General features: G+C 40.5%; 1 protein-coding gene across 3 annotated transcripts in view; it reads left to right on the top strand.

Moving 5' to 3' along the window:
- LGR5 (leucine rich repeat containing G protein-coupled receptor 5) overlaps positions 1-18,401 on the top strand; it is a 131,200-nt gene that overhangs the window by 107,350 nt on the left and 5,449 nt on the right. For 2 of the 3 annotated variants that reach the window (XM_047066590.1, XM_047066592.1), the window contains 9 exons: positions 2,452-2,520; positions 4,125-4,196; positions 7,577-7,648; positions 7,798-7,866; positions 8,008-8,079; positions 11,431-11,496; positions 12,883-12,954; positions 17,334-17,405; positions 18,204-18,329. In XM_047066590.1, coding sequence (XP_046922546.1) covers positions 2,452-2,520; positions 4,125-4,196; positions 7,577-7,648; positions 7,798-7,866; positions 8,008-8,079; positions 11,431-11,496; positions 12,883-12,954; positions 17,334-17,405; positions 18,204-18,329 — 690 coding nt within the window. The remainder of the gene's footprint in view (positions 1-2,451; positions 2,521-4,124; positions 4,197-7,576; positions 7,649-7,797; positions 7,867-8,007; positions 8,080-11,430; positions 11,497-12,882; positions 12,955-17,333; positions 17,406-18,203; positions 18,330-18,401) is intronic. The other variant, XM_047066591.1, reaches the window with a different exon arrangement.

An 18,401-nucleotide genomic window follows, 5' to 3' on the forward strand; every position in this document is an offset into this window, starting at 1 on the left:
CACCCCACTGCCCCCAATGAGAGGACACCAACCAGGCAAATGCCAGGACTCTCTAATCTGAGATGAACAGGCGTCTCATTAACAAACCACAAAGGTTCACACTAAAGCAATTCAAAAAACTAAAAAATAATAACAGCTACCATTTCTTGGGCATATCTATAACCAAATATTGCACTGCGTGTTGGCAGACATTGTTTCATTTAACAGCCATCTGAGGAGAGGAGCCATCACTGTCCCACTTTCCGCTCTAGTCAGGTTAAGTTATTTTACGAACATGACATATCTAGTCAGTAGCATAGCTGGGATTTGCTTCTTCCCTAGTTTGAGTCTGAAGTCCATGCTTACCAGTATACACTGCTTCCAAAGAATAGGTCAAAAGTTCAGTTCTGAATTGGTACCTATAATAAAAATAGAGTCCAGCCACCTGACCGCCAAGAGCCTTTCCCAGAGGCACGGTGAGAAGAATTCTCATTGACCTCACCAGGCTCCAGCCGTTTCCCAGGGGAAGAGCTGCTCCTCATTGCCCTAGCTGAGTGAGAGAGGTATAATGAGGGTAAGGTGACAGGCAGTGAGGGTCCTGAGTGTTCTGGAAGAAAGGGCATGCTTCCATTTGTGCCCCCTCTCACTCCCATATTTTTAATATTCAAATACAGTAAGTCACACAGGGCCTGAATCTACAATGTTGGCTCTGACCCAAGAGATACCAAAGACCATCTCTTCTGTGGCCTTGGAGCCCATTATTTATTTGAATACAGAGCTTAGCATTCGTACATGGTCGGTTTAGCTTCGAACCAGGTCTGGGTCTGGTGTTTTCCTGAGGGACCATCTGTTGTTAGTGGTCTTCTCCAGGTCAATGAGTGCTCACGCTCTCTTTCCAGGGTTACTTAAATCACCCTGTGCCTCCTCTTAGAAGAGAGGAACCATCCTCATAAGGAGATGCCAAAGATGAACTTATCCAGAACTCTGAAGTCAATTTCATGGCATAAGCAAGCCATTCCCATGAGCTGCTTGGTAAAATTAGAACTTCTCCCTTATCCACACAGGGCTGGGCATGATATCTCAGCAATGCAAAGCACCTTCCAGTCCTTTCCAACAGAGGAGGAACAAAAAACAGTATTGGCTTTGAAGGGTGTTTCCATAAATAGTGTCTCCTTTTTTTCCCCCCACGTTTGAGATGAAGACCTTGGATTTCATGTAAAGAGTAAAGCATTTCTGGGCAAATTCATATGAGTCTCATTCTCCCCCTCCCCTCCCCTCCCTTCCCCTTGCCCAGGGCTACAGAGGATCAGTAAATTGGTTACTCTCAACCTCTTCCTTTCCCTCACTAGAAACCCAAGTAATTTATAAGGACCCAGTCCTCGTTTAATCAAAACAGAGCATCTGGAGAGATTTACAAACAGGAAGAAAATTTATGTCCACAAAAGACACGAGTTTCCTGCCTGCAGTATAGCTTAAGGATGGTTTGTGCCAGACAAGTAGGAATCCTGATTCATGTTTAACTGGGTCAAATTATCTCTCTTAAAATTAAAAAGCAATTCTTCTCCATAGAGGAAGATCTAACCACATCTGATTGCCTGACCAAAAGGTTTTTCTGCGTCATCTGGGAAATCTGACATTCCCAGAGACTAGGAGGCAATTACTTTTTCATACGAAGTTGTAGACATAAGGTGGAGTAAGTCTATAAAGCGCTTGTGAGTAATGGAATTGAAAAGCCATTTGTGTCATAACAGATCGAGAAATTAATGTTTCAAAATTGTTTGGCCATTCCATCTCTGTGCCTGAAGGATAACATAGAGCTCTGCCTCACAGACCAGGAAAACATACTTCTGATCTGAATCATTATTTCTGACCCTGAAGAAACTCTAGACCCGATGCCCTTCCTGAGAGTACCCAGTACCACATAAACCTCTCCAGAAGCAGGCGATCATCCTGGACCTCAGCCTGGGAGAGACACATGGACTCATCAGGAGTCAGGGACAAAGCAGCTCTCCAAGATGCCCTCTCAGGCGAGACTCTGAAACGCAGGGGGGTAGGTCAGAGGGTGTAGGTGGGAACAAGAAAGGAGATGTGATTCAGGAGCTAGGACGAGAGCACACACAAGCGGGCAGCTTGGTGAGCCGGGTTCAGGTGAACGGCTACATCAGCAAGCAGCCAACACCTGGCCAAACGTCCCTCTTACTTGAACGTTAACACTGTCATCTGTCCCTCCCTTTTTTTAAATTCCTCTGTGCCACTGAGACTTGACTCTGAAATGTCTCATGATCAGTGTGATGACCAATTTTAATGCACATACTGGTCAGCAAGCCAAGAAAATCTCTTTCCATAAAGAGAAGGAATGAGAATTTTTATCAGTGATCCTGCCCCATTGGACGGCATGTTAACTTTCTCTGTATAAGTAGTATATTCGAATTTTTAAATGAGAAACTGAAAATACTATTTACTTATTTTCAGAGATTTAAATTATAATAATCTTGATGAATTCCCCACTGCCATCAGGACACTCTCCAACCTTAAAGAACTGTAAGTATTTAGGACAGATTTAATGGGAGAATTCTATTCTTTGTGAATTCACTTTAAAATATGTTTGATTATTGTACATAGGGTGACTGACTAGAAGATTTTTAAAAGTTTGTATAGGGGCACCTAGGTGGCTCAGTCGGCTAAGCATCTGGCTCTTGATATCAGCTCAGGTAGTGATCTTGCAGTCTTGAGATCAAGCCCCAAGTTGGGCTCCATGCTGAGTGTGGAGCCTGCTTGGGATTTTCTCTCTCCCGCTCTCTTTCTGCCCCTCCCCCACTCTCTCTCTCTCTCTCTCAAAATAAATAAATAAACATTTAAACAAATAATGTATAAATAATGGTTAAGTAAACCTGTAATATATTTTAATTTATTCTATCATTAGATAGTCTTTTTTAAATTTATAATGGATTTCTCTAATATGTGTATATTAAAAAATATATACATAGTTCTCTAAATCATACTCTTTTCCTAAGCTATATTTCCCCAACATTTATATACTTCATAGATTTATAGAAAATTGCTATGGAATTCAATTATTTGCCAAGCATTTTGAAAAACAAATTTCTCTAGGCTGCATAAGTCTAGGACTAGAGAAATCAAATGCATGTGCCTAGTACTATGCTAGATGCTTTCACATACATTATTTCATATTCTTTAAATACTCTGTGAGTCATATTTAATTTTTAAAAACCTACAATTTTACTAAGGTAAAGCTAACTTTCAGCTCCTAGGTTGCATATATTGTCCTTTATATACTAAAATTTAATTGCCTTTTCTTTGTACCTAAAAATATGAATAATGTATGAAAGGAATGTTCCAATATTTGGAAAGAAAAATAAACATAGAGCCTATCCTCTTGGCTGAGAGAAATAAGACACACAGCTAAAGGAGGCAGACTTTGTTTGTAAGAAAAAGGCTTGTTTGTAAGAAAAAGCCTTTAGGAGGGGGTTCTCCCTCAGGAACCCCACGTGTGGCTGTACCAGGAAGTCATCGTGGTCTCTGCTTAGGCAACCCAAAGACTGTCACTCACCTATCCAGCCACCAGCCCACATGAGACCCAGAGATCATTGACTCTGCCCCTCTGCCATTCAGACAACATTAGCACCGACAGAGGAGAGTCAATTTGTTATTACACACTCACTGAGCACCTTCCCTCAGCTCAGGAAATTTTGCCCTCATAAGGAGATTACTTAAATCTCTGCTTCACAGCAGCTTAAGTCAATTTCCTCTTCTCCTAACTTCAAATGGGGTCAGAAGGAGTGATCATAATCCCCTCTCCAAAGATGGTTCCCTCTCTCTCAAGTTGTTATACAATGGTGCTCTATTGGATATTAACAGATGGAATTTCTTTTTATAACATTAGATTGTAAGTTTCCATAAAGCACAACTATTATTTTCAGATTCTTTATTCCTCTTTCAAGATAAGAGTTCGTGATTTCTTTTTCTCCTAGAGAGCACATAAGCTTCAAAATGCATAGAGGAATTTAACTGTATCCTCTAGTTACCAAAGAGGTTGATTATTGCCACAGGAAGGGGGGGGGTACCATTACATAATTTTACCCTACATGTTATTTTCTAAAAAAAAAATTTCCCTCTCTTTCTAGAGGATTTCACAGCAACAATATCAAGTCAATACCTGAGAAAGCATTTGTAGGCAATCCTTCTCTTATTACAATGTAAGTGGCCATAGTTCTTTTTGATTTTTCCATCCTGAAATATAATACATAATGCACTGTTAAATATAATACAATGAGTGTCCTATATTTTCCCAAGTTTGGTCTTTGTCAGTGTAAGAATCTATACAGAGAAGTGTATGGAGAGATGTTTTGTCAGGTTTTAGTTGAATGCTAAAATAACATCAAAGATTCTTTTTTTCTACACCCTACAAGTGTGCATTGCATTATGCTTCGTATCTTCAGATGCCTTGTCTCACTTCACAAAAATCTTGTGAAATAGTTTTGCTTATCTCTATTTTCTAAGGAATAAAACTCATTTTCAGAGTATCAATGTCAAGGTCACCTAGTCATTCAGAACTTAAATCCAAGTATACTCGAAATATAAATTATTACATACAAATGGGAGTCCTTTACAGCAATAGACTCCATTGATGGTGGGGGTTTGGGGCATACTGGCTTATGCTAGGTTTCTATATCGATTTGTTACCAAGCCCAAGCATTGAGTCACATTTATAGAATTACAAGCTAGGTTGTAATTCTAGAAAGATGTGTATATTCTTAAAAGGTGTATTGGGGATTTATATGCCATCAAAGCATAAAATAGAGTTACAACTACAGCGTATAATTAATTGGTTATATGTTCACTTTTTAGCAGAGACAGAAAACTGATCATCTGTAGACATACAGGAAGATGAAAATAGGCATTAGGATTGTTCTTTGTTAAAGACCCCTGGCAGATTTGGGGCGTAGTACTGGCCTGAGGTCTGCAGGAGGGGTCTTGGATATGCAGGAGGAGAGTAAGGACAACTGTTGAACCTGACTCTAGGGGCATTTCTTGGTAGATATTCATCCTGTGCCAACTTAAGAGGCTTTTTGGAACCGGGTAGCATCTGTCACCAATGAGCTGGAATCCCAATTAGCCCTGACAACTGAAAAAAAAAAAAAAAAAATACCATTCATCGTTTCTGAAATATGTTGACAGTATGTTGGCAAACTAAGGGTTTTAAAGTCTATTGCCAATAAACATTAGGCCTCATTAGAGAGTATTTACATATTAAGAGTTGGCAAATTGCATTGCCTTTGCTTCTTTTTCCTTGCAGCCACAAGCCTGCGTTTGTTTTTTTAATCGCTCTTTTGATATGCTAATACCACTGAGAAAGGACTTGAAGCCCCCAAAATTTATTAGTGCTTCTATCCAGTATTTTATGGTATTCACTGTTTTCTCCCTGAAACTCTCCTCTCCTTGCTTCTGCCTCTATCTCTTGCCACTGCCACCCCATCGAGGATCCCCAGCTCCCACTCTGTGTGAACGCTTCCCTTGTCCCATTGGCTACCCAGTCCCCATGTCTACCTCTATGGTCCCTGTCCTCCGTGTGACTTCTTTTCATGCCCACTGCCCCCAGCCTCTGCCAGCCACCACCTCGACATTCTTGCCACCCTCCCTGCCTCTACCGCTAACAGACCTGTCACCCTGAAGCACAGCATCCGTCACTCTCTTGCTGTGAAACATACAGAGATTCAGGATTGTCTATCGTGAGTCTCCTGACCAGCTCCCCAAAGCTCTCCTCAATTACCATATGCCATAACCCAGATGGACTAAGCTATCCTCATAAAACAAAACTCTTTATTTCCTTTGCTCCTATGATTCCATCCCCTCACAATGCTTATTGAAATTCTGTCTTCCTGGGCCCATTTCCAATGATATTCCATTAAGTTTTTCTTGATCTCACAAGAAAACTCCCTCCTAAGAACCCTTTAACTCCTTATTTGTATTTGTGATACTTAGGTACACAAGCATGTGTATTCACATCTGCCCAGGATACATACATACACACGTGTGAACACAATTACATACATACAAGCATATCGTCTAGATAAGGGACAGTGTAATATTATGATGAAAACTCCATTTTTAATCATAAGACCTTCCAGCTCTAGCTCTTTCTCTTACCGATTGTCTAACCCAACAGAAGAAGTTGGAGGGTAAGAGGACAGAAGGGGACTTAGGTTGGTTGGGTGACAATTCTATCCCAGGTACTATACCAGATGTCACACAAGCATTAGCTCTTTCAATTTTTACACAAACCCTACAACTAAGATTTATTATTCCAGCTTAACAAATTAGAAAAGTAAAGCTCTGGGAAGTAATGTACTTGGCAAAGTATCTGAGCTTTAGTTTCCTCCTCCAAAAATGAGATAAATAATATCTAAGTATCTGTGCTATGGATCTCATAAAGCTGTTGAGTAGACCAACTGAGCTATACATGTGAAAGTACTTTATCAACCAGGACGTGGGATGCTGCTACTTATTTGTTCTGTCCCAACTGATTCCAAGCTTCTTTAGGGCAGGGACATTTTACCCATCTGCAAACTCCCAGAATCTAGCGTAATGTCAAGCACATAGTAGATACTTAATTACGGCTTCCCTAATGAATCAGTCTCTAAATTCCCACAGTACCGACCCTCATACTTTGAGCACAGTAGACACCAATAAATATTAGTTGAATTTCATTGAACTAGGATGTGTCAACTGAGAACTTTTTGTAGGGCTCCATTGACCAGACAATTCAAATACCATTACATTGAAAACATCTGTAGGACAGCCTGGGTGGCTCGGTTGGTTCAGTGTCTGACTCTTGATTTTGGCTCAGGTCATGATCTCACAGTTCATGGGATCAAGCCCCACGTCAGGCTCTGTGCTGACAGCGTGGAGCTTGCTTGGGGTTTTCTCTCTCCCTCTCTCTCTGCACCTTCCCCACTCATGCTCTTTTCTCTCTCCCAAAATAAATAAGTAAACATTTTTTTTAATCTGTAAAACAAAATATCATTTAAGTTCTAATAATGTCTTACCTTTAAAAGCAGTCATGACTTTTTTTAAAAAACTAAATGTCACCAAAAAAAGCAGAGTAGCAAATTTTCTCTCAAATAATTTGAGGAGTCCTTCTTGTATGTTATGATAAGATTTGACTAACTTTCATATAAATATATGTACTGCACCTTTGTTTATTTAATGATATGACTGGCAACCCCTTGAATTACCTTCTTGCCACTTGATGAATGGTCCACGGATGTTGGAGGAAGAGGAAGATTTTTAAGTATACCTATAGTCTGCTCACTTGCTTTTCTCCTTAGTAACTATCACTCATGTCTACCTTATTATCAGAAATTTTCATTTTTATATAGTATGGATTTCTTACCCAAAGCCTCCTCATGTGAGTTAAAACATTTTTGAGGTTTGCCTGATACCAAGTAATTGGGATGTTATACAATATAGTATAATCACGGTTACACACACTTAATATATTCCCTGAAATTTTGAACAGGTATTCATTTGTCATTCAACTTTTATACTAAGACATTGGTGTTTGGATTTTTTTCAGACATTTCTACGACAACCCCATTCAGCTTGTTGGAAGATCCGCTTTTCAACATTTACCTGAACTGAGAACACTGTAAGTTTTTCTCTTGCAGATCACTTTCCCTTGTAGGGTTGTTGTAAAAACCACATGCATATTTTAAGTTAAAGTGCTTTGAAAATGGCACTAAAATTACCCCTTTCTGGAAACTTCTTTTGATAGTACCCATGTATCCCTCCTTCTAGGACTTTGAATGGTGCCTCACAAATAACTGAATTTCCTGATTTAACTGGAACTGCGAGCCTGGAGAGTTTGTAAGTACTCGAATAGGCTCTTGACTTGGCCCAGCACACACACTGCCCTTGAAGCCTGACCAGTCTTAAAGTCAGTGAATAAAAATATGTCACTGTGCAATGCCTGAATAAAAGAATTATGTCTGGTTTGTGTTTCAACAGGACTTTAACTGGAGCACAGATCTCATCTCTTCCTCAAACCGCCTGCGATCAGTTACCTAATCTGCAAGTGCTGTGCGTATCAGGAAGGCAGTAACATTGTGTAAACAGGCAACTTCCATCTAGGAGCAAAATGGCAGGCGTTATTTCAATAATGCTTTAAAAGGGGAGAAAGTTCTTTCCTTGCAGGGCTCCAGCAGGTCGGTCCTCCCTCGCCCCCGTGGGGGGTTAGGGAATTGACTCTCTCATGTGACCCCGGTAATGGTGGCGGCACACCCTTTGTTCCCAAGTTCCATCCAGTCTCCCATTAGAGTTTCAACTGGCACACGTTTCCTGTCAGAAAATGGATATGAACAAGCCTAGATAACTTAATTTCCCCTTCTTTGCAGAGCAGAAAAAAATTACCTAATGGATTAAAAACCCAATATGGATGCCAAAATAAAAAATTAAGTTATCAGACCCATACAAACCTTGATAAAGGTGACCAAACATTCTTCCGGTATAGTTGTGGGTGCCATGTTCTAGTGTTTCCACTAATGGTTAAACAGCTTGCATATATTATTTCTGTTGACTTGGGTTGTTGGGTTTTTTTCCTCTGCCTTTCCCTTTCTGAAAAGTAGTTTATAGGAATTTGAAGAGCTTTGTTTTGACCTTCCATTTTCAGCCCTTCCCCTCAACTCCCAACCCTATTACCATCCTCTCATGCATTGTGGGGACTTAATGAATGGACCCTTAGTCTCCAGTCATGGCTGTGTTCTCACAGAGGAGACATCTGTGTCAGTTGAATGCCTCTAATTCCACCACAGGCTTCACCCAGTAGCAGAGCTACAAGCAGCACTACAAATGTAAGGGGAAGAATGGGAATGTCTGCCATAATGATTCTGCCTTCCCCTCTCCCCAGCCCCCTAGCCACTTCAGACTTCAGTTGTTCAGTGATAGGAGGTTGTAGTAACACCACGTGACAGCCTTGGAGTCAGTCATTTGTGTGTAAAGGGAGGGAACATAGAGTAAGTCTCCTCTTCTCCCACATCGCCCTCTGAGGTGTAGATACAGATGAGGAAGCTGACAATTAGGACAGTTAAGCACATTTGTCAAAGTCACACAGCAAGAAAGTAGCAGAGTCCAAATTCAAATACAGGCAGTTTGATTGAATAGCTGGTGAAAGTGCATGAATACCAGGAGAAAGTACATGAACACCAGGTAGTGGAAATCTTAGGGGCCATTTTAGAATGCTGCCTACCCACCCAAAATGGCATAATTACCCTCATTTCTCAAGGAAACTGGCTTAATAACATGACTAAGATTTCACAGGCTATAGCTAATACTTAAGGAGCCAGCATTTAAACTGCATCTGTCTCCACTATGTCACATAGCAAATGGTAAACCACCCAGGTCTAGAATTGCATAAATTGGCTAAGAGCAAAGTCCCTGGTCTGTTTTTCTGGTTCAAATCCCATCTCTCTATACACCAGCAAGAGATCTTGAGCAAGTTATTTATCCCTTCTGGGGTTCCATTTCCCAATCTATAAAATAGAGACATAGCCATTTCCTTCAGAGGATCATCATGAGGATTAAATGAATTACTACATGTCAGACACTTATACCAGCACTGGAACATCGTAAACTCTCAGGCAGTGTTAGCTCTTATCAACTTCTTTCTCATTTCCCTTAAACCATTATTCTTTCTTCAAGCTATTCTTTCCTCAAGCTGAAACTTGAAAGGTCTGAAAGAATACAAATCCATTAACCACAGAAGCTTGTCATTTTCAAAGCACTTCAACCTGTAATTTTGATTTGTTCTTCACAACACTGCAAGATCAGCAGGTATCTTCTCATTTAAGGAGAGAACTAAAAAAGGTATAATGCTTTGACCAACATATTGACCAAGTGGAAGAATCCAAGTTGAGGCTGAGAATAGGACTCAGGGTCCCGACCTCTACTACAGTCTCCTTTATGTTCTGGAAACATAGGTCTGCGAGCTTCCACCCTTTGGCTGAATCATCCACAGAGTACCTGTACATGAAGAAACTGCCCCCAAGTTGCCTCACCTCCATGGGAATTCCCTGGCTGTGTGTGGCTTTCCCCACTAAGTAGCTGGTGATCTTAGGCAAATTATTTCACATTGTATGGTGATAATCAGTGTCTCCCTCATAAGGTGACCACAGGTCAAATGAAATAATTTAGGTAAAGCTGTAAACATGGTGTCTATATTTAAGAAGTGCTTCATCAATGTTAGCCATGAAAATCATTAGGTAGAAGGTAGGTAGAAGGTGACACTGGGTCTTTACGTGGGAGAAGGTTTTATGTATCCTGTACTAAGAGGTGCACAGGAAGGATTTGTCTCCTTGCAGTGTGTGGAGATGAGCGAACCAAATTATTATCAGCTTTGATGATATGTATGTTCATTTTGTCACATTTACTACTTTTTAAAAATATACACCGAATTTTTAACCAGGTGTATTTGTGCGTAGGTGTGGGGTATGGTTTTGGGTTTTTTCATATTTTGTTTGGTTTAGTTTGGTCTTTCAAGCCTCTAGTATAAACTACAAACTTGTGTTTGCAAACAGCTTCATTTGCATTATTTGTGTGTGGTAACTGAACTGTATTTCTATATGAATTCCATTTATTCACTAAATGTAGAAAAAAGTGATCAATTACAAGAACAAGATAATTTAAAAGCCTCTTAGAAAACAGTATGGATTTTTCAGTTCCATGGTGGCGATCTGGTTTTAAGAATTAGAATCAGGCATGAAAGTGTGTTAGTTGATTAGCCGATAACTTTTAAAACATGAGACAAGATTTTTTTTAAATATCTATGTTACTTTATCTACCAGCTTTCTTTTTTTAAGCTTTCTGCAAATTACCATGGCTTGTTTTAGATTAGTTATATTATACTATAAATATGTCCAGATGTTTTTGTTATTCTGTAATTTGTTGAGTTTTGGCTGAAGACTTTCTTAGATTTTTTTTCCCCCTTGTAGTGATTGATTTCAAAGTTAGTGCTATGTTTTGACTTGTTGTTGGATTTTTTTTTAGCTGATTAGAAAAGAACCAACAATGATTCTCTTAGCTGTAGAGATATAGCAGCTCCTAGAAAGAGAGACACAATTATTTAATTTAATTTGGACTCATTTCAGCAAGATAATAGCTAGAACATTGTAGATCATCACTAACAAAATATAAATAAATCTGTTAAGTAAATTATTTAAATCAATTAAAGAAGTACAACAGCCACATTTCAGTAAACGTTTGGATCTATGCTTAATCCAATAATGCCTCTGACTACCTGCTCCATGTCAGGGCTGGGGAAACGTTCAGAGTCTGCCTTTGGGAGATATATCATCTTGGAGAGGAAAGGAGAGCAAAGCATGTTTCCTTAAGATTAATATATAACAGATTTTCCCTTTTGTACCTTCTGTTTTTCAGAGATCTATCTTACAACCTGCTGGAAGATTTACCCAGTTTTTCAGTCTGCCAAAAGCTTCAGAAAATGTACGTCTATAAGAGTTTCTAAGTCACTTAGCAAAGAACAAGAGCCAAAACTCACTTTTCCAGGGGTCATTGGTTTGCTTGCCCTGCAGGTCGCTGGGGAGGCATTTGGTGCTTTTCCCTTCTTATACACACAAGGTGTGACTGTGTAGGATGCCTATTAAGTTGGGAAACACAGATAATATTATTTTTCTATGCATTGTACTGTAAGTAAAGCATTTATTATGCTTTTTTTCTTTCTTCCCCCAAACTTGGTGATATAAGAACTGAGTTTATTTGAGCTTTGGAATTTTTCTAAACTTATATATCCAATGAGTGACGTTACTTTTAAGTACAGGAAGGACTTGGGTTTGTTGGGGTGTTGGTTCCACATAGTCATCCTTAGAGGAGGTGCCCTATTTGTCTGTCATATTTGAGGTGCCATGGATGCTACTTACACATGAAACATGCTAACCTTCTTGCCTCCTCTACAAAGGATCAGCCTTATTGCTTTTTTTCATGTGTATTTATTTATTTTTTCGAGAGAGGGAGAAAGTGCACGCAGAGTCAGAGAGGGGCAGAGAGAGGGAGAGAGAAAGTCTCGAGCAGGCTCTGCGCTGTCAGCCAGAGCCCGATGAGGAGCTTGTTCTCAGGACCGGGAGATCATGACCTGAGTCCAAACCAAGAGTTGGATGCTTAACCGACTGAGCCACCCGGGCGCCCCAGCATTATTGCTTTATAGACATACTTCGGTTTTGATCAAAACAATATTAACCATCTGGGGTGCCTGGGTGCTCATGGTTTCCACTCAGGTCATGATCTCATGGTTTTTGTGTGACGGAGCCCCCGTCGGGCTCTGTGCTGACAGTGACAGCCCTGCTTGGGATTCTCTCTCTCTTCTTTCTTTCCCTCTCTCTCTGCCCCTCCCCCACCCTCTCAGTCTTTCTCAAAATAAGTAAATAAACTTTAAAAAAAAAACGATATTAACCATCGGTCTTTTCCCACTTAATTTTTCCCTGAATGCCTTTGGGTGATTAAGAGAGAAAAAGAAAGACAAATCCATCTTTAAAAGGTAAGGATTTGACTCTCTTGAAGACCCCCAAAGAACACTAGAATGTCTCACAAGGCAGAGCCAGCAGGCGCCAAGTGATTGAATGATGATGGCATTTGGAATATAGTTTTACATCCACCCGAAAGAACTCGTTGCTCTGAAAGAGCGGCAACGCTTAAGTGTATAAATTGGAATGTTCTTCTTTAAACAAAACAAAAAATTTTTAATCAGTCACTTGACACTCATATTTCATGTGTTCCTTTGATTGAGGGCAGGTAATCCTTCTGTAGAAGTACTCCGAAAACTAATCTTTGAAACCAGTGACTTTGAAATCAATCTTTGGAACTCTGTCGTTTCAGAGACCTGCGACATAATGAAATCTTTGAAATTAGAGTTGACACTTTCCAGCAGTTGCTCAGCCTCCGAGCTCTGTGAGTACTGCCTGCCAGCACCTTTCCCAATACAGAGCGCTTTCTTTCTCTTTCGGGTCTTCCCCAATGTTTTCTTTCCACTGTACACTGGAATTGTTGGGCTTTCGTGCCTGTATTTGCCATCAAAGGGCAAGTATCCTGCTCGTGATAATTTCCAGGAGTATATTCAAAAGTAGTAAATTTGCAGTCTGCTCTCTGATATGAAACTTGAATGAAGAGGAAGGAGGCCAAGCTGTTGAATCACCTACGAAATGCGTTTCTGTCAGCAGCCTGGAATTGGTAGGGATTTCCACACGGAAATGGGATGACCACACAATACTTCCTGCCCATTCGTTTTTCCTGGGGAAACAGTTTTCAAGATGTGTCTCAAAGTGCTTAAGAGCCATCATGGGGCCACCGCCAAGAATGCAGGTTCCAGGTCCTTACCTGCCTCATGAGTTAGAATCTCTGAGGTGGTTCAGGTGGGTCCCAATGATCTGCTTTTTAACAAGTACCCTAAGGTTTGAGCACAACTGCCCTGGAAAGGCTTCTGTTGATCAGATGAGTAAGAATTGTAAATACAGTATCTAATTCCATTTTATGAATGAAAACACCATGTATTAACCATAAACTTAAAAAAGAAAACCTTGGTAACAGATTGTTTTCTGTGTCAGCTAAGTCTTTTTCACCTCCAAACTGAGTTTCAATGTAGTTTTGATGAATAATGACAATATAGAATGTTTAAACTCTGGTATATTTTGATAAAACCCCCTTTTTCCCTAAGGTTTTTCTTTTTTCTTTTTTTTTTAATGTTTATTTTTGAGAGAGAGAGAGAGAGAGTCAGAGCATGAGTGGGGGAGGGGCAGAAAGATTGGGAGACAGAATCTAAAGCAGGCTCCAGTCTCCGAGCTGTCAGCACAGATGTGGGGCTCGAACTCAGGAGCCATGAGATCATGACCTGAGCCAAAGTCGGAGGCTTAACCGACTGAGCCACCCAGGCGCCCCCTAAAGTTTTTCTGAATACTTAAGAGACTATATCCTTGTAAAATAATACTATTCCTCAAAACATTTTAAATTTACCTTTAAGAATCATCTTCTAAAAATTTACCTTAAAAACTATCTCGTTCTGAATTTAAGTATGTTGCCCTTCCCATTTGTTTTGTATCAGCTTGTGAAGTTCTTCTACTTTTTTTTAAATAAATGTAAAACAAAAAATACATTACCTCCTTTCATTACCTGCCTTTTTCATCCAGTTGGAGTTCTGGCTGTTTCCAAAGGTCAGTTCCATTTTAAAAGGCTGAAACAATTGATAACACTCTATTATGTCATTGAATTTGCTAATAGAGTAGAACTTAAATGTTCTCATCAAAAAAAAAAATTTTTTTTCATATGCACATGAAATAGAAGACTGATCTCTAATGATAGCAAAAGAATGGGATCCTGAAGGCTACATGTATGAGTGTCGCTGAATTCTTCCAGCCCCTTAGACCTCACATCCATCACTCACCCAACTCTGCCAACTCCAGTTCAGCTGCTCTTCTGCCACTGGCCCATCATTGGTCTCCACTCATCCGTCCCATTCTCTAGAGAGAATCTTTCTCAAACAGAAGTCTAATCATGGTACTTTCCCTGCTTCAAGAATCTTTTTAGTCCCCTATTGTCTTCAAATCCACACCAGACTTCCCAGCACCACCTTCAAAATCTGACTCCAACCTCCTGACTCTTACCCAGGCATTCCAGTCCCCTGACACATGGTGGCCATTTCCCCTATTCCTGTTGCCCATCGGATTCCTCTCCACCCTTGACTCGCCCCCTGCCCATGCCACAAGAACAAGATCTGCGAGCCCACTCCACTCTGATGCACTTAGCACATTCTCTGCTACGGGACTCAACACTCAGCTCTGCCACGGGTAGACTATGCCCTGGCCCCCAAATGACAAGAACTCTTTTATCTTCTTATCCCCAGGGTCAGGTGCAGTGGCTCTCATTATTTACTTAAGAATTCCAAACATATTCCGAGCGAAACATCATCAGGTTCTCTGATGTCAGTTAGCTTGAGTTTGAATCCCAGCTCCTGAGATTATTCTGTGACTTTGAGCAAGTCACTTAATACTCTGTGCCTCTCTTCACACCAGTAAAATGGGGCTAATGACAATACCTACCTCTCAGAGTTGTGTTAAGGGTTACGAGACAATATGTGTGAAAAAACAACTCATAACCCAACCTGGCACATGGTAAATATGCAATAGTATCATGATGATGTTTGTTGTTATCATTATTACAACAAGTATATATCCTCTTAAGATGTATCAGTAAGGGTCTTGGCAGGAAATGGTGCAAATGAAGAGACATTTGCATAGGTGTTGGTGGGGAGTAAGCAAGGGATGGGCTTTCGGGAACCAACAACATGGCCAAGACTGAGGCTAACGGAACACAAGCACAGAGAAGGGATGCTGTGGTTGAGAAACGTGCAGCTGCCACCAGACAAGATTCCAAAACAGAGAAGGAGCACAGGTGCCCAAGTTGTCTCTCCTGGGCTTCTGACTGCATAGAGTAGGGAGCCCCTGGGCACGTGGCCTGCAGGGTCAGCCCCAGGCACAGAACAGGGTAGGAGAGTGGAAGTGACTCCTCCCGGGGCTGCTGCGAACATTCCAGCACACAGACATACCAACACAAGTGGAATTACAGTCCTTTGAACATACAAATTCTCCCATATTTGTTTTAAATCCAAATTGCTATAAAGCCCCATGGCAGGACTTGGCCTATATTCCTGATAATTCCTCTCTGTGAAGCTCCCTGGGCACCCATGTTCTACTCACAGCCACCAGAGACTTTGACAGATGGCATGACTTGCTTCCCTCACCAGACATAAGTTTTATGAGCAGCTCAGGAGAAGACTGTGTCCTCACTCAATTACCCAACCCCCAAATGTGCCCCCCCCCACTCCTTCCCTACCATATCCTCCCCTTGTTAGCCAAAATTTTTTTCTGTTCTGGCAGCAGGAATGGATCAAAATAAAAAGCCTTCCAGTTTCACCCAGTTTAGGGAGACTTTCAAAGGAATATAAATGTTCTTCAAATACCATTTATCCAAGATAATTCAAGAGGCACAGTACCATAAATAAATCACTCATTTGTGCTAGAGAAGTTGACAGTGATCACTTTCAGTTTCCTCAAATGTCTATACTTTAGTTATACTTATTAGTTAGGCATTTTAAAAATACAAGTTTTAAGTTCATTGTTTCTTTTTTGAAATGTGGAAGTTCTTATTCCTGCTGAATCACCTACATTTCAGTGTGTATGCGTGTGCATGTGTGTATCTGTTTAGTGAATTTTATTTCTCCATAAATTGTAGGTTTTCTGTTATCAAAGGATTTTATTTCCAACATATTAGCACCCTTTTATATTTATTTTGAGCTAAAAATTTAAATGTACATCTCCTTTACTGGGAATTTGTTTATTTTTTAATGTTTATTTATTTTTGAGAGAGAGAGAGAGAGAGAGAGACAGAGCGTGAAAAGGGGAGGGGCATAGAGAGAGGGACACACCGAATCCAAAGCAAGCTCCAGGCTCTGAGCTGTCAGCCTGGAGCCCGACACAGGGCTCAAACTCATGAACCAGGAGATCGTGACCTGAGCCAAAGTCGGATGCTTAACCAACTGAGCCACCCAGGTGCCCCTTATAAAAAAAAAAAAAAAAAACTTCTCTGTGTGGGGTCTGTGTGGCTCAGTTGGGTAAGCATCTTACTACAGCTCAGGTCATGACCTATGGCTCAAGTCATGATCTCATGGTTCTTGAGTTCAAGCCCCATGTTGGGCTCTGCACTAACAGCACAGAGCCTGCTTGGGATTCTCTCTCTCCCTCTCTCTCTGCCCCTCCCCTGCTCGCTCGCTCTCTGTCTCTCAGAATAAACATTAAAAAAAAAAAAAAAAAAAAACCTCTGTGTTTCTCTTAAAGCCTGACATATCTGACGATGTACACAAAGTGTTGCTGCATTTCATTACATTTCCAGGGACATTTTATCTACTTCACATTTACTTGCTTGTCAGTGGAAGAGCCTCAGAAGTTCCTGTCTTACTGCTCCTCTACCCCTACTCACCTCAGAGACACCCTAATAAAATTTTACAAGCATGTTCAAGTCACCTTTTTCACAGAGAATAAAATCTAAAATATCCACCTGAATGATTTCTCCTTGATTGATTTAAAACAAGATTGATTTCAAGTCCATTCTTTAGTCATTTTTACTACTGATATCTTTATCTGATGTGATCAACTAATTGTTTTGCCCTGAATGGAAGCTAATTTTGGTAAGAGAATGAATATATATGGTAAAACTTCACACCATCTTTTTAAAATATCATCCTCTCATTTGCCTTATATATATATTCTTTTTTTAAATAGGAATTTGGCTTGGAACAAAATTGCCGTTATTCATCCCAATGCCTTTTCCACTTTGCCATCTCTAAGAAAGCTGTGAGTATCTCATGACTTGTTTATGGCATATTTTAAGAAATTGGGGGCCACTTAACTTCCTGACAAATGTCGGTGTTGCTGAAGAAACTGCCACACACAGATTGCCCAGCCCTCAGTTCTCTCCACGCTCGAGTGAAGTCAGACCAGGGAGGAACCCTGCCCCTCCAAGGCCACGTGGGCCCTGACTGCGTATTTGAAGAGCTGGGTGACAGCTGTTCTACTTATTGAAGTGAAATTTTCCACTTTCGCCGAGCAGTCAGGTGGGGTGGAATAAGATGTCATTTCAGTCCCAAAGGGCTTTCGTTTTATATTTGCCATCCTAAGAGAAAACTTTCCTGTCCCGCGTTTCCTCCCCTCGGGGCCTCTGAACCCTTTCCTCACCCCTCTCCAGTGGCTAACAGAGAAAGAAGGAGCTAGTCAGACAGAAGTTAAGGGGAGGAAAGGGAATAAACCCAACAGCGTCTTCCCCCTCATCCCTAACTTATTCCAGTCAACATCTCTTTTCAAATTAGGTGTAGCGCCTTCTATGGATTTTTGATGTCCCCACCTGGTAAAATACAGCTTATTATAGAAATTACAATTTGGATGCGATTAGGACATTTTCCCCCTGCAATTCTGATTGTAAATAGACATGTTATCAGTAGCTAAACCCAAAATGGTTATTTTTACCATGGAGGGTACAGACCCTGCTAAGAAGTTTTTATGGAGGAGTTTAATAATCTTTAAGTTGCTTTTTTTCAACATGGACGCTTTCTGCTAACACAGACTAAAAGCCAATTGTTGTTTGATGTTTTGCAGGGACCTATCGTCCAACCTCCTGTCGTCTTTTCCTGTAACTGGGTTACATGGTTTAACTCACTTAAAATTAACAGGAAATCATGCCTTACAGAGCTTGATATCATCTGAAAACTTTCCAGAACTCAAGTGAGTTTGTCATTAAAACTAATAAGATACATTTGTGGCCATGCGAAATAATAGACGTGTTATAGTAGTTTT

The sequence above is a fragment of the Lynx rufus genome, unplaced genomic scaffold (assembly GCF_022079265.1).
Source record: "Lynx rufus isolate CCGP_SWC_20201006 ecotype Redwood Valley unplaced genomic scaffold, mLynRuf1.p SCAF_7, whole genome shotgun sequence".
NCBI lineage: Eukaryota > Metazoa > Chordata > Mammalia > Carnivora > Felidae > Lynx > Lynx rufus.